This window comes from Silurus aristotelis, assembly GCF_946808225.1.
Source record: "Silurus aristotelis genome assembly, chromosome: 6".
Taxonomy (NCBI): Eukaryota; Metazoa; Chordata; class Actinopteri; order Siluriformes; family Siluridae; genus Silurus; species Silurus aristotelis.
Window position 1 is genome coordinate 20,715,516 of NC_139579.1, and position 15,876 is coordinate 20,731,391.

Below are 15,876 nucleotides of genomic sequence, written 5' to 3' on the forward strand. Positions count from 1 at the left end.
AATGACTAAATGAAACAACAACACTAATGGTTAGAACCGGTTCCATTTTCATGTAATAAAATGTACAGCTAAGTTTAACATAGCACTTTTTTATTATCACAGTTTTATTCACTGTAACAAATATAATAGAGAATATTATAGAAAATGTTTTTCACCCCATATTTTTTATTTCAATTCTGTTAAAATACTTCTTTTGTAAGCTTTTTACATATTCAGTACTTAAGTAAAAGCTGTGTGGTATATCTCTTGATCTCTCTCAGTGTAAAAGAAAGAGATTTTAGACTTATCATGAAAAAAGTACTTCGACAAAGCTTATGAAAAACAAAATGTATCAATTTATTAATCCTCATGCATAACATTATGATTGAATTTAACACACAAATAGCAAATAATAACCTTTAACAAGCTGTACCTGGCATTTGCTTAAATTGTAAAAATATTATTAACTATTCTACTAAATATGGAAAGTTTATCGTATAGTTAATAAAGTAAATCTGTCTTGACCTTATTAAGGAAAGAGATATTTAAAAATGGCCTAATTGTTGCAGAGGACCTCCTGAGGTCTTAATTTCCGAAACACAAGACCAGAACATTGTAATATTGTGATAAATACACATTTAAACATTCTATCTTTTGGAATGTTTATTAGTAGGCTTTGTAATTTGCGTTACTCTTTCTCATCAAATGTGATCAAGTTTTGCTGAACAGTCCTGTGCACCTGGTATACGCTTAGAGCAAGCACACTAAACTTATGAATAGTAGTTTGTAGGTCAATTTATTAGCTGGACAAATAGTAATACAATATTTATTCTATGAGCAGATTTAGCTGCAAAACTATTGTTATTACAGACCCCCACCCCCAATGTTTCAAATGTACGTGATGCATAAAACATCGAGATTAATTGTAAAGACTGCGAAAGCTTCGAGAAGAAAACTATTCTGCACACCTTATGTTTTATTCCTTTCACAGCAGCAATGCCCCACCCCCAACCCCCCAACCATCCCCTGGGGCACTTCCTCAACATTTCAATATTTACTTCAACAACACCACAGAAGTTGGAAACGCATTCAGCTCGAGCATCTCCATTCTGCAAGCTTATCCCCCATCCCCCTGAGTGAGCTATTCAGTCTGCTGAATGAAATAGTCTAACGTGTGCTGCCTTCCTTCCGTTTGATGTGCTTTAAATATTACAAAGCATTTAATTATACAAACTGAAGACGGATGCAGTCCTGGGACTGTCACTGGGAAAAAATAAATGTACAATCAAAATTGCAATTACCTGCAAAATTTCAGGGGTAAACAGATCAGCAATCTCATAACAAACACAAGCTAGTTTGCATTCTGAAATGAATACAGTTAGATCCAAAGCAATTTCCTTTTATTTATCTTAGCCACCATGCATAAATAAAGCAAGGGCATTGCAGCAATTAGCATAATTAGACTTTGGTGGTCAGACCCTATGTGATTTCTTAAGATGCATCACTGCGGTTTGTTTGTGTATGCGTGTGTGTGGGGGTGGGTGGGGGTGGTCCTTGTTTGAGTCTGTTTCTGAACGCTGAAAGCTGCAGAGAAGGCAATTATGCTTGGCAGCTTGAAGGTCCTCATTGCCTGTAGGACTTTAGGAGCTAAGCCTTGGGCCTCATCAACAAACCTCAATATCCCGACATCGCTCTGCTTTTATCTGGTACCGTGAAGCCCTTGCACTGTTATAAATGAGTAAGCACATCAAACATCAAGTTGTAATAAAACAGTCTGATCTGCTGAGCAGCACCATTTGAAAAAAAATTGTTCAATAGTGTGAGCTCATCATTAAAAGAGGATCCATTTTACAAAACCGCTATGATTCGATAGCCACTTCAGCCAGCACTAGACCCCTCTGTGCAGGCCTTAGTGCGCTGAAGAGAAGGCCACCGTCTGGTTACTCTGACCTCCCTGTGATTCATACACCCTGAGCGTACCTTTGCGAGCCCCGGGCCACTCCACCGGCCCTCGCTGCCGAGCTGATTATGGTGTAATTATGATGGCAGCCTGCTGCTGTAATGGAACCTTTTGATGATGGGTCTCAGTCGGGTACTGGAGAGCTGTAAGGAGACTGACCCTCAGCGCTTTTTACATCCTGTCTCTCATAGCAGGGTCTTAGACTTACAATACTACACTGCTTTCAATAAGCCACTCGTGTTCGCCTATGCTGGATAGGCGAGCATTTAGAAATGAATATTATACCATTGAGCAGCTTGAGCCTGCATTTGAAGGGGATGGGTTTTTTTTGTTGACTTTCCAATGCTATACTTTTTTTTTTTTTTTGTAATCATCGTAATGGCCTGGCAAACATTGTGTCTTTTGTCGTTACACTATCTAGCCTGTACTTCAGTAGCATTCAAGGTCACTCAAATCTTTTCTTTTCGGGTTCTATTTTGATTTTTTTTTCTATTCAGCCATCTGCCTTCATCCCTGCTCCCCCACCTCATGTCCTGAAGAATAGTGCAATGTGCCACATGAAGAACTCGCTGTGTGTGCATATACGGGTGTGTACATAGTGCACATGTATTTGAACCTCAGTGTTGGTTTAGTGTCAGCGCCTAGCTGGCAGTCACCTCCTGACTAAGCCAGGCCTTTCATTTGTTTGTATGGATGTCATATCATTTTATTAAGCCTGTGTTTAAACACATAAGCATTCAAATTAGAATTAATCCTCTTAGAGTTAAACTAAATCCTCTTAAACCAGCCCCCTTTACACACACACACACACACACACACACACACACACACACACACACACACACACACACACACACTCACACAAACTGATTAAAAAATATATTTCCAGAAACTAACCTGACTCAATCTAAGGTGGAGTTTGTATAATAGGTAAGCCTATCTCTCTCTCTCTCTCTCTCTCTCTCTCTCTCTCTCTCTCTCTCTCTCTCTCTCTTAATAACAGGGAGAGCACAGTCGCCTCAGCACTTTCTCTTAACTCTGATATTATTGTCTTGTACCACCACCCGAAGGTGACTGTTATCACTTAATTAAATCCAGGGAGGTAGAAACAATATTGTTGTCTCATCACCCGAAGGAACTTTTCCACAGCATGGACAGGGAGAAATTCGTGTTCACTTTCTACTCATCAAGCGTGCTGATCACATTTTTTCCACTGTCTTTTCCTCACTCTCCACAGTATGCTAATTTAGATTTCATATATTACCCGTCTGAGCAGTTTTGCTTGTTTTTACAGATATTTCTGATGATCCACTAATTAGACATGTTGCTTTCCGTTGTGTTTATATATTGGGGAGAAATGTGGCTGACTAAATAGTTTCAAACAACTCATGGTGAATAGTGATGTTTTGTCCCCCCACTGTTTGTTTAGATTTTCTTTTCACTTTTCTTTCTGTAGTTCACAACTAAACATGCCATTTAATGTATGGGTTTTATGTTTCTTCTTAATTATAGCAGCAAAATCTTTAAAAAGAGTATTTTAATATATTAGCAGTCAATGTCAGTCTGTGTGTACTGTAATATAAATTGTCTCTAATAACAGGAGTACCATCTATGCCAATAATTTTCTTCTATAATTGCCTCCATTCTCTTTCATATCATCTCCTTAGCTTTCAAATTCTCTGTTGTATTATTATTCAGCATCGACCCAAACCCCCCAACCTCCTCACACTAAACCCAAACAAACACACACACGTTTACACATAGTCCAGTATCTTTTTATAACAGATGTCAGCACCGGGTCACTCTGCCTATAAAGTGGGCCAATAAATATGTCATGTTGAGTAGGAGCTGAGATCTTTTCTCTAATGTTAAGCTCCATCTAAAATAAACGTTATAATGAAGCTTTCATTCGAAGGAGCTCCCAACATGGAGAAAGATGAGTGATTTGAGCATTCCCTGAGCTAGGGCCCTCAATAAATAAATCAATACTCTGCATCCATATTTGCACATTTCTACATGGCTTGTCAGTTTCAAAATTGACTTGAGTGAAAAATATGTCTTTTTTTCCTTCCCAGCTCCCATGGCAATGGACTAGTCCTGATAAGATGTCTTTTAAAGCCCCTAATCATTCCCTCACTCGGTCTGTGTGGTTCTCTATAATGAAAAATACCCAATTTTTTTCTCGGCCCACATGTCGCTCTTTTATAAACACATACACATAGTACACATGCTCTGATCTTACACTATAGCCAAATGCTAGCTTATTTCAGGGTTGTTATGTGATTTTCTGTGATTTGTATATTGAATAAGAGGATTCTGTATGTCTCTCTTTTGGGTCGGTGTGTTTTTGAGTGTGTCTGTAGAAAGGAGAGTGGCTAATAATAAGATCCATGCACAATGAGATTCTCTTCGTCTCTCAATCCTCCTCTCACATAGACACATGCGGAGTTCATCAGCTCCGCTTGTTTTGATTGCACTGATTGTTTTGAGGGGTTGGGTAGGTGAAGGGTCAGAGGAGTGAGGGGACCTTGGCTCTGCCTGAATATGTGACATGCTCCAGACCTCGGCTACCCTTCATTTTCTCTATAGTCTCGTTTTTTCTTGGCCTAATCATTTATGATAATGTTAATGGTCAGCAAGGCCGGTGCATAAATGCAGCAACATGGTGGCATGGCTATGTGCAGGGCAACAGGAGTAGATTGATGTTTGTCAGCACATGTCCTTCACCTCCTATCCTATTCCTATCATATTTGCCCTCCATTATGAAAACACAAGGTAATTTGGATTGAGGCTACATTGGCTCCTCTAGGGCACCAAGCCTGGATTGTGATATTGCTTGAAATCGTAGTGTTTGTATGTCTCATTTGTTTTACATCCCAGCCTCAAGTATTAAACCACAAGTGATGAAAAATATTGATCCACTTTAACGTCCTTGTTCTAAATTTTGAACCTTGAATAAGATACAATATAACGTTGTCAGCGACAGCTGTAGATCAGAGCTCCAAAGATTAAATTCCATGCCTAAGGAGATTTAACTGAATATGTCTAAAAACACAACGGGGTCCTGCTTCGCAAAATTCCACTTATGTTCTGTGAGTGTTTGCCGGCGATCACCAACCCATCTGTCCTAACTTAATCTAGCCTCAATCAGCTTTCAGCCTCGAACCAAAGGTCAGACACATCACCTGGGATCCAGTCCCCAGCCACTTTTGAGCTCTCCAAAGAACTACTGCAGCTTATTCGGGATATTCTTCTCCCCACTTCAGCTCTGCAGACAGACAGACAGACAGACAGAGAGAGAGAGAGAGAGAGAGAGAGAGAGAGAGAGAGAGAGAGAGAGAGAGAGAGAGAGAGAGAGAGAGAGAGCACAAGGCGGTTCGTGGGGCATGACTGTTTTAAACAAATGACATAAAAGGCCCATCCTAATGTAACACATTTCTCCCCCAGAAGTTTGTCTGCCAGGTGATTTATAGGGCATTTTACCCAGTGGTTAGCCTGTAAACAGAGGCCGTTTATCACAGCAGGGAGGCTGACTGAGGCGACTAGGCACTCCTCCAGAGACCTGGCTCTGCTGCCCCGCACTTTTAGAGACGAGCAGCCAGTAGATGATTGGAGAGTGGCTGGAGGCCACTGCTGGCAATCCTCTCCGACTGGCAGGGTTGGTTCTGTGGGGACGTAGGAATTGTGTCAGTGCCAGATCTGACTTTACACAGTAACAAGGTTGAGAAGATCTTCCACTGATGTGTGGGGAGGAAGCAGTCCCAACAGAAGCAAAGTACTTTCAACCGACATGAAATGTGGGAATTCTGATAGACTCAAAGCGGTCATAGGATTAGGTGTTACCTGAGATAACTACATCATGTTATGCACTTTTGCACTATACACACATATACACACACACATAAACCGATCAAGCATATGACCACCTACCTAATATTGTGTTGGTTCCCCTTTTACTGCCATAACTGTCCTAGCCTGTTGAGCATTAACAGTATGAACTTTATTCATTTGAGCTACAGAAGCTTGTCTATAGAAGCTTGACCACACGGGCCAGTCTTCGCTCCCCACGTGCATCAATGAACCCGGTTTACCACTGTTCCTTCCTTGGATCATTTTTGATAGATACTAACCACTGCAGACCGGGAACATCCCAAAAGAGCTGCAGTTTTGGAGATGCTCTGAACCAGTCATCGAGATGGTCACTTGCTGCCTAATATACCTCACCTTTTAACAGCTGCCATGATAAACAGATAATCAGTGTTATTCACTTCTTCTTTAATTCTGTATATTTGTGCTTTGTCTTACATAAACTGCTGAAACTCTCTAATTTCACCTTGCAATCAATAATAAGTATTATCTTAATCTCCAAAGGCACTCAACCGTAAGCATGTTACACATGCTAACACTTGTTAAATGGACTAGCCCTGCATTACATTATCTGCTATGAGCTTTACTGGTATTCTTGTTAGTGTTAGCTGGTGTGTATCATGCTGTTAGCTTAATACTGTGTAGGCTAATTTTCTTTTCTTACGCTCCACAGAAGATACTGTTTGATTACTATTTTAGAACAGACATAATGTACAATCAAAGCGCAATTTATTATACCATGTAATGTGGAAAAAGTGCCACTGCTAGCATAAACACAGTTCATATAAATTGTACCGAATTGAACAAAAATGTACGCTGTGCACTGTGAAGTGTCATACCGAGCGTTAGCGGCAACATTAAGGCAGTCTAATGTAAAGTGTAAGCTAAGCACTGGTGCTAGCAGATGTGTGTTTGGGGAAGCTGTCGGGCTCCGGCAGAGCGCTGTGGGAGCTCCTGTTGTCAGCTGCATATCAGCGTGCTGTAAATAGCCCGGGGCTCTGCTGTTTTATCGGCGGGTAGAGACCACGCGCTCCTCTCGCCAGCTGCCGCTGCTCTTTTTAAAGCTGGAAATAAACGAGAGCGAGAAAGAAAAAGAGAGACGTACTTCTGCCCCATCTGTGTAAACCTCATTTTCATAAAAAGGTGATCAGATCGACTGGGGCATTGTGTGCAATGCTTTGTTTTTTCAGTTCTTTCTTTTCTTGTGTGCAAGCCTTTTTTGTTGTTGTTGTTACTTATCCATCTCTCTCTGTCTTGGCTGCCTCATGCCTGTGCTTAGCAGGCCCTGCAGATTATCTGAATCAGTAGGGGACAATATGTAATTAACCTAGCTGACCTCAGTACCTTAATTGTTGCCTGTTGGATGCCTAGTCTCTGAATCTCCAGCAGTGATCTTCACAGAAGAAGACTTTTCATAGTCCAAACTGCCTAATTATATGCATGTTAACCGAAAAGCATTACACAATCCTGTGAATGAAAAGCTTGTGTTATTAACGTGCATCCATCGTCTTGTAGTGACAGCTTCTTGTAGTTCTTATTCATCATGGTTTGTTCAATTTTTGGTTTCTGCAATGATTCAGTTGTTACTTTTTTGTTTAGTGCCCTCTATCAGGCCTTGATTGTGGTTTTCAGGAGAAACTCTGAGGCATCTTTACTGTTGAAAAAAAACACGCCCTTTGTGGGTATTGTCTCGCTCACTTCTTCTTCCTTTTCCTTTATTTCTCTTTCTTTCCACAGTCCCTGGATGGATTCGTATTTGCACTAAACAAGGAGGGGAGGTTTTTGTATATCTCAGAGACCGTGTCCATATACCTCGGCCTTTCACAGGTGAGTGTGTGTTAATGTCTTCTCTTTTTATGCATCTGAAAGCCAATCCTGACAAATTAGTGGTAGCTTAACACCTTGCCTGTCAGTTGGACTAGTGTTTAATTTGCACTCTTCGGTGCTACATTTTGTGCAGAGAATCTAATGCAAGTTGCATATTACAGTCTGCTCCAAATTGGCTAGAATCTAGTAATGAATAATGTAAGTAACTGGGAGGGTGTGTGTTTGAGTGACCTTGAGTTTCCACATGGCTCTGTCTGGTTTAGCTCCATGTTGAGAACTGGAGAGATTCAACTAATTTTGGCTCAGACCCTCTAGTCATTAAATAAGTTCAGTGCCAGCTGATTGAACTCTAGCTGTCTGTCTAAATATTCCACAGGAAGTCGTTGAAATCTTTCGTTTGTTAACATTGCCATTGGTTAAATCCAAAAAAAAAAAAATAATTATTGAAGAAAGTGGTGCATATGGGTTAAATTAAAACAGCCTACTTTTTTACCAGATTAAAAAGATTAAATCGAGTTATTTGCAGCTGAAGTAGGCTAAAGCAAATTCTAATTTAATTCAGCATTAATTGATTGATGATTTTTATCAAATAATTGATTAGTTGTCCCCAAAGTTTGTGGAATTTGTTGTACTTATCTTTAATGTGGGTTTTATCTGCAGTCAGGAGCTTGGCCTGCTGATAAAGGGCTTGTTAAGTCTTTAGTAGGAGTAGAGTTTATTATCTTACATGGCTAAGCTGATCCAGTGATTCTGCTCATCTTAATTGCTGGTAACTTTATAGCTTGTTAATCTGTTTTAGAGCGCAAAAAAGCGTGCATCCTAGTTAATTATTTTCAGTGCTAATTAGTGTGGTTTAAGCTTTTATATTTGACTAGGTTTTGATTTGTTTAAGGTAGATTCACTCTGTGTTTTTATTCTTTGATTACAGAATATTAATGAAACAACAGATCATTTCTTATCACCCCTGAAACAGAGGCAACTTCATCCAAAAAGTGATTGTTGTTATAGTGTGTTTTCTGGCTTTAAGCGTTAATGGCTTTAACATTACAAAAACAGGTGACAGGTAAAAGGATATAATTACAGTATTTTTTTTTATAGTGTATGCAAAAGCAGCATACTATATTGTAGCACACATGGTGAAGAGAAGGTCATTCATATTTTTTACCACTGATGCATTGGCCCTGAAATTTTAAGAGCTAATGATGAACGTTATTAGGCATTCAAGACTTGAATCATCATCCAGCCATTACATTGGGCCACAGTCGATAACGTGACCTTTTAGCACCGCTGCTCAATCATACGGGTGTTCAGACTTTCAGATCCAAGGGTTTTTTTTTTTTCTTTTTTTTTGCAGAGAGAGAAACTGAGGTTTCCAGCAGCAGTAAAGAAGTGCTAATCTCTCAATCGTGCCCTTCCTCAGGTCTTTGATAGTAGATATAAAGTATCCTCTCCTGTCTACAGGAGCAGAGAGACAGTAGTGTTGGATAGTGGCACAATTATATCTGATAAACTTCACAGCTTCTTGCTGAGATTTAAAACCTTTGGTTAACTACATTTGTTTGATAAAGAATAAAATGTTAAATTGGAAGAGGTTGTCACCTGTGTGTGTGTGTGTTTGTGTGTGTGTGTGTGTGTGTGTGTGTGTGTGTGTGTGTGTGTGTGTGTGTGTGTGTGTGTTCATTCGTATGTTTTTACAAAGTAAAAAATTCCTTCAGAGTGAAATTTCATTTCCTTGTGATGTAAGGAAAGACATATTTTCATAGACGGGCCTGTGAAATTTTTCTCTCTCTCTCTCTCTCTCTCTCTCTCTCTCTCTCTCTCTCTCTCTCTCTCTCTCTCTCTCTCTCTCTCTCATCTCTGTCTCTGTCTCTCTGTCTGTCCAGAGACATACTGTCTTGGGCATCGCACCCACGAGAAAATTTTCACAGTCTTTGCTCCCCCCCACCCATGTACCTCCCCGGAGCTGAATGAAAGAGTGATGTGAAATTGCTTTTCCCTCTGTGGCTATTGACCACCTTGTGTTACATTAATGTGTGCAGACTGGAGCACCTAACAGGTTTTTACAGCATGAACAAGCTTCTCCTCTTGTATAGCAGACACTATTGTGATGCTGTACAACCTCAGCAGATGCCCTTAGCTATTTGATAATGCACGCGGCATGGTCGAACTGAAGGGAGTGGATGTGTTCTTGCTCTCTTATCACCGCTGTTTGTGACTCCACTTCCAGATTCCTCTGATAATGAGGCTCGTGTTTGACAGTAGGTGAATCACGGCAATTCTTACCCCTATTATTCACTCCACCAGATGGTCATTTAACCATTTTTGTTGTGCTAATAGCCATGATCATTTCACTTCTGCCTGTAAATAGGCATATGCTGCCAAATTTGTCTCTTGTCTTAGTTATCCTGTCCTCAGCTAGCTACTATCTGGCTTATGAGCAGGGTGATTAGTTCATTTCCAATAATTAATATGTGATGGATGCGTTGCCGTCTTTCTAGATTAATCACCAGATTTGCAGTGGTGCCATTCAATAAGCCATCCCACGGCACAAAATTGAGTGGCAGAAATATAATCATGCCACTCGGGCCTTCTTTTACGTGGTTTGTAAAGTAATAAGCGTAGTGTATGGTCACAGGCTGGATGAGGGGTTTGTATGACCTTGTTGCAGGGTCAGTGGAATCCCTGCAGTCCCCCTGTACAGCTAATGTGGAGGTACAGCTTGTGACTGGGCAGCTGTCTGTTTTCTAAATGGAGATGTGTATGTTTGTTTCGTGTAACAGATGGCATTGTGTGCCAAGGCTGATGGCTAGGAAAATAATAATTGCATTATTCCAGCCAAAAGAATATTAGCTTTTGGAAGGTGGCCATTATTCAGCCTACACCCCTGCCAGTACAGCATATGCACTCGCATGGACTGGATATCCAAGGAAATTGATACATCTGGAATACGCACAGCATCTGAGTCCTCATCTGCCATGGAGGCTTTCGATTTAACCCCTCGCGTGTAGCTGGAAGCACAGCACCACTGTACGCTCGCCGACATGTGAAGGCCATGTGTAATCCACCATATGGTAGAGGAATTTGTCCTCTCTCAGTTGTCAGCCATGTTTGGCGATGATGATGGGTTTGGAACGCCCGCGGCCAGCCCCTGCTTTCTGCATTGGCAGAGACTTTCTTACACGAATGAAGACCATAGTCTTCACAGTTAGAAAAAAGAGCAGGCCTGTTTTGAAATCTAAAAGATAAAACAGGGTTTGCCAACTGAGATTCATCCAGACCCAGCCCCCCCCCCCCCCCCCCCCCCCCCACACACACACACACATACACACCCCCTCTTTCTTATTTCACACCCACCTCTGCCCCTCCCCTTTATTTCCCTCCCATCTCCACCCTCACTGCCCCCATGCTGTAACCCCTACACAGAGAGGGGGAATATTGAATATATTAGCATAACCATCTGCCTGAATGTCTGATCACATCTTTGTGTGGAGATCAGCACTGCATCCTCCTTTATCCCATCCCTCATTCTTCCACACTTTACACCCTGCTCTGCCTCCTGCATTAACCTCTTCTGCTATCTGTCTGACACCAAGCCATTTTTGCCCAAGTAGTTTTTGGCCCTAATCAAATAATTGAATCAGTTGTGGGCATTTTATTGTTTGTGTATTTGTTAATTGTATTTTCTTTCCATGAAAACGCAAAACGGATAGCAAAGGCATAAATATTATGCTCTAAAGCAAATCTGTTTTTTATTGATAAAAGTAATATTCAAAATAATTTTTGAGAAGCACCTCATTAATAAATTGAGTCGTTCTTCAGTGTGAGGGATATGTGAGTGAAATTTAGTTATTTATTTATATTTTTTTTAAATAACTACATATTTATATAATTTTAATTTACAAGTAATGGAATCTGTGTATGCTTGTTAGCCCTATCTAGACACCATTATTATTTGTTTATGTTTTGTTTTTCATTTTCTCTGTTTTACTTCTTCTTTCTTAATTGAACCTTTTCAAAGCACTCTGGGATCCTCCTGCTAGCTATTCTAACAACTCATCAAGGCAGAAAAGCAGAACAGTACTAAATGGATAATAAGTACTTTTTTATTTATGACACTGTGGCATCTGAGGGTCAGAATCCAAATGCAGATTTTTAGAATGGTGCAGGGAAACAGGGCAGAGAGGGGTCATGTTTAATTGAGCCACCTTGAATTTCTTTCTGCTACTACTTAAACAGACACACGCACACACACATACATGCTGACCCTACAGCCCTTAACTTTGTATTAGCTTGAGATCAGAATTAGGGAAGTGTCTGTGGAGACTGAGAGAAATACAAAATTAACAGGTGTGCAGAAGCAGAAAGAAGAGCATCGTTAGGTAAATGTGAGTTTGCACATGCTGTGTAACAGCTGAAGTAATCACGCAGTCATTTGAAAGTAGTGTGGTGTTCTTTCTGTTACAAAAACAATGCCATAGGGATCTGATATCGAAGCCGTTGATAGGATTTGAACTGCAAAGGTAGACTGAATGTTAAAAAGTCCAAGATCTTGAAATTCTGACTCATTTTTATTTTACATTGCACCAGCTGCTGTAAAGAAAGCCATGGTTACACCGAAATATCATCTGTTACTGACATCTACATTAATGATTATTGCTGACAGTGAAAAATCTCCACAACACTGGAGGTTCGAAATGCATAAATCTGGTACAGATACATGATTTATAGCCTATTGCATTTTATGTTGGAATGCAGGATTAAATTCCCAGAACGACAATAGAAAATACCGGTTATAAGCTATTTCTGCATTTCACAAATGCTGTTTCTTTTCCGAAGTCGTAATTAATGCTCACTATTGACTGCTGGTGAAATCATTTTATTTTTAAGGTAGATCTCCAGCAGTAAGTGCAGACGCTGGGTCTATAATCCAGTCTCCCATGTGTGAGGAGCAGAGAAGGAGGAAAGGTTTCTCAGCCTTCACTTTCTCAGCTACTGTCTTTACAAGGCGCATGGCTAAAAAACATTATCAGTTCACAACATTTAAATTGATAAATGCTCCAACCCAAAGACTACAAGGGCACTTTGAAAAGCAAATAGCGATCTGGCAAAGAAATTGATTTTTCCCCCCCTCAAAATGGCCGCATGATGCATCATTTGACTGTGCTGTGTCCAAGTGCTTGACAGAGATAATCTCGGCAATCCCTCGGGTGACCTTATCGTTCGTGGCTTTGCAGGCCTGTCTGCACGCCGTTTTTGTGCATATCAAGGTTTTAGAGGGCGGCATTCTTTTGGGAGCTGAAGTTCCCGGTTTCTTCATTTTATTATCATTCCAAAAGAAAAACAATATATATATATAAAAAAAAAGAATCAGCAAGAATCTCAAAGTCAACAAGGCTGTTAATAATTGGATGAATGTAAATTAGTGACAGAACAGCAGCTCAGTGGAGAGTCTGCCACGCTTATTGTGTAAGTCTAGACAGTGCTGTAGTCATGCTTAAATGACACGGGAGTGAATTCCGAGTGAAGATACAGAGGTGATGTTTATTAACCTTCTCGGATGTAATGTTCTGAATTGGGACCAGCTTCTGCTTTTCAGATACTTTGCAGATATGGACAAGGAGACGCTGATTCAAGGTCAGCCCCATGTCTCACAAGAGTAAAAGAGGAACGACAGATAGATTGAGAAGAACGGAAGAAAGGGAAGCCACCTGGGAGAAACGAGGCGACTGCTGAAACTTGTGAGCAGATGGGTTGGCAGTACATTGTCAAGGTCACCGAACTTTTGAGATAATTGTCTGTTTTGGCTTTACTACAAAATCCTCTTCTTAACAGATTTCATAGACTCATAGATGTAATCAATATGAATAAATAATTGTAATTTTGTAGTAAATAATATATTTCCAAAAATTGGTAAATATATTCCGATTGTTAAGGACTTGTGCATTATATATAGATGTAGCCACATTTAAGTCAGTTGCATTGGATCTTTTTTTCAGTCACCTGTGTGGAGCAGTGTGGAGCAGGTTGTGTGTTAGCATCACTGCTATCACCCGTATCTAAATGGCTCTTTGATAAGCACAGTGGCCAGATTTCTCCCTGTCCTCCAGCTCATGTCTGATACGGTCGCTCTCATTTTAGATGTCTGCTGCCACTTATTAATATCTGATGCTGAATCTTTCCGATCACATCTCACAAGCATGCTGACACAGGGATATATATATATATATATATATATATATATATATATATATATATATATATATATATATATATATATATATATATATATATATATATACATATATTTCTTTATTTATTTCTTTATTTATTTTTTAAACCTTCTTTTGATAGGAATCTGGGATAGGGAAAATGACAAATGGAATTTCTGAGCTATTTTGTGATCAGTGGTGGATAAGGTTTCATTTAAGAAATGTTTATATTTATATTTCACGCTTTTTCACAGCGAGATATTTTTTGCTTTCAATAATGTGACAAGCCAGTCAGAGAAGTTGACTATTCTTTATATATCAAGCTGAGAAATAATTATTTACACAGAGGTAATTTACCATAAACATACAATAATGTACAGTAAACAACAGCGATTGCTTCATTTAATTGCGGTGAAATGGGCCATTTGTTTTCTTTTTCTGTGTGTGTCAAATTTATCCGTTGTTCACTATTGCTGAATCTATTGCAGTGCTTTAATTTTAGATTGGGTTATTGGACCTGTAAACAGATTAGTGCTGTGTGCTGCTGGAAATGGCTAATCATTTTTGGGAGAGAGGAAGGGAGAGAGAACGAGTGCTGCAAACAGATGGATAGGTGAGTGGTGGCCAAGAGAGTGCTCGTATTTCACGGGCACTGGCGGGACCTCGTGTCTGCTCACATGTGTGTCATGTTAAAGGTGAGCTACGTTAACGCCAACATCTCTCCTGCACATCTCAGTACACACTATTGACCATACAGGATGCTACAGAATGTCTGCCACAGTGAAAAGTTCAGCGCATGCTGCACCACGTGCCAACAGTGTAATGGATATGCGCTGTGCATACATACAATGTTTGGTAACAGTAGCAGTACATGTATGATTTGATATAATAAAGGAACGCAAGCAGGAGCTTGATTAGTAATTAATCGTGTCAGAGTGTTTTTATATTAAAAGAGAACGAAACATAACTAATAATAATGAAATAATTGAGTTTAGCCTGAGTATTAGCTAGCCTAAAAAGAAAAATTATATCCATTACTTGCCCCTCAATCCCCCCTTCTTTCTGTCTCTCTCTTTTTTCCTTCAAAGACACCAGCTTGACACTTTACCATGGCAGATCCTGTTAGATGCTGCGAAATGTGTTTGTAATCGCCCTGTGTATTAAAGGTTGAAGCAGGAAACCCATCATATAAGGGTATAAAAAGGACCAATGAGGCCTTGTGACTCTTGTCATGGAGAATAATAGATGAGACTTGACCCTCTCTAAAAGAGGAGCAGAAACGTGAACACCATATGTACCGCCTATTACCATTTCCTCACCTAGGAGAAAAATAAAAGCATTACCGAGACGTAAGGGGCAACGAGAGAAGGAAGAACGGAAATGATAAATGGATAGATGGTTCTATGAGAAAGATTTTTTTGAAACCATCAGACCATCTTTCTGTAGCTGTGTGATGATTCTGAATGTTTTGTTAAATGTGGAATAATTTGCAAAATGAAGCTGTTTCGGAGAAACTAAACCTCAGTATCTGTGCAATTGCGTTTATTTTGTTGCTCTACTTTCCTAGAAAGAACAGCTTGGATACTATTAGTAGGCTCCAAAGGCACATATCGTTTCCATTCCATTAATATGACTAATACATTTGTCTGTATTTATGTACATGAGCTTTTACAAATGAGATTTAATTATGGTTACCTAATGAGGGTGCTGTGAGCAGACACCCCTGTACCACTACTATGAGCAGATAAGAGAAAGAATTTGGTTGGAGGATTTTCCAAATGTCACTGCCACTTTGTGTACAAGCATGATAACTTCATCCATCCATTATCATGAGGAGCACCTGCAATGATGCACGGCGCACTCTGGCCTGTATGATAGATAATTAGTAATGAATCAATACTCCGAGTTCGGAGCGGATGGAGGAAGAAGTACGGCACACCACAAAACTGATAAAGGAGTAAAATAAACAGGCGAGGAGCGCCAGGGACGGCAATGAAGGATGAGCATGCTCCGTCATTCTGCCTCCGAGTCGCA

At 40.0% G+C, this 15,876-nt stretch overlaps 1 protein-coding gene across 4 annotated transcripts in view; it reads left to right on the forward strand.

The window, feature by feature from the left end:
* npas3 (neuronal PAS domain protein 3) overlaps positions 1-15,876 on the forward strand; it is a 231,625-nt gene that overhangs the window by 144,435 nt on the left and 71,314 nt on the right. For all 4 annotated transcript variants that reach the window (XM_083544123.1, XM_083544124.1, XM_083544126.1 and 1 more), the window contains one exon: positions 7,544-7,633. In XM_083544123.1, coding sequence (XP_083400249.1) covers positions 7,544-7,633 — 90 coding nt within the window. The remainder of the gene's footprint in view (positions 1-7,543; positions 7,634-15,876) is intronic.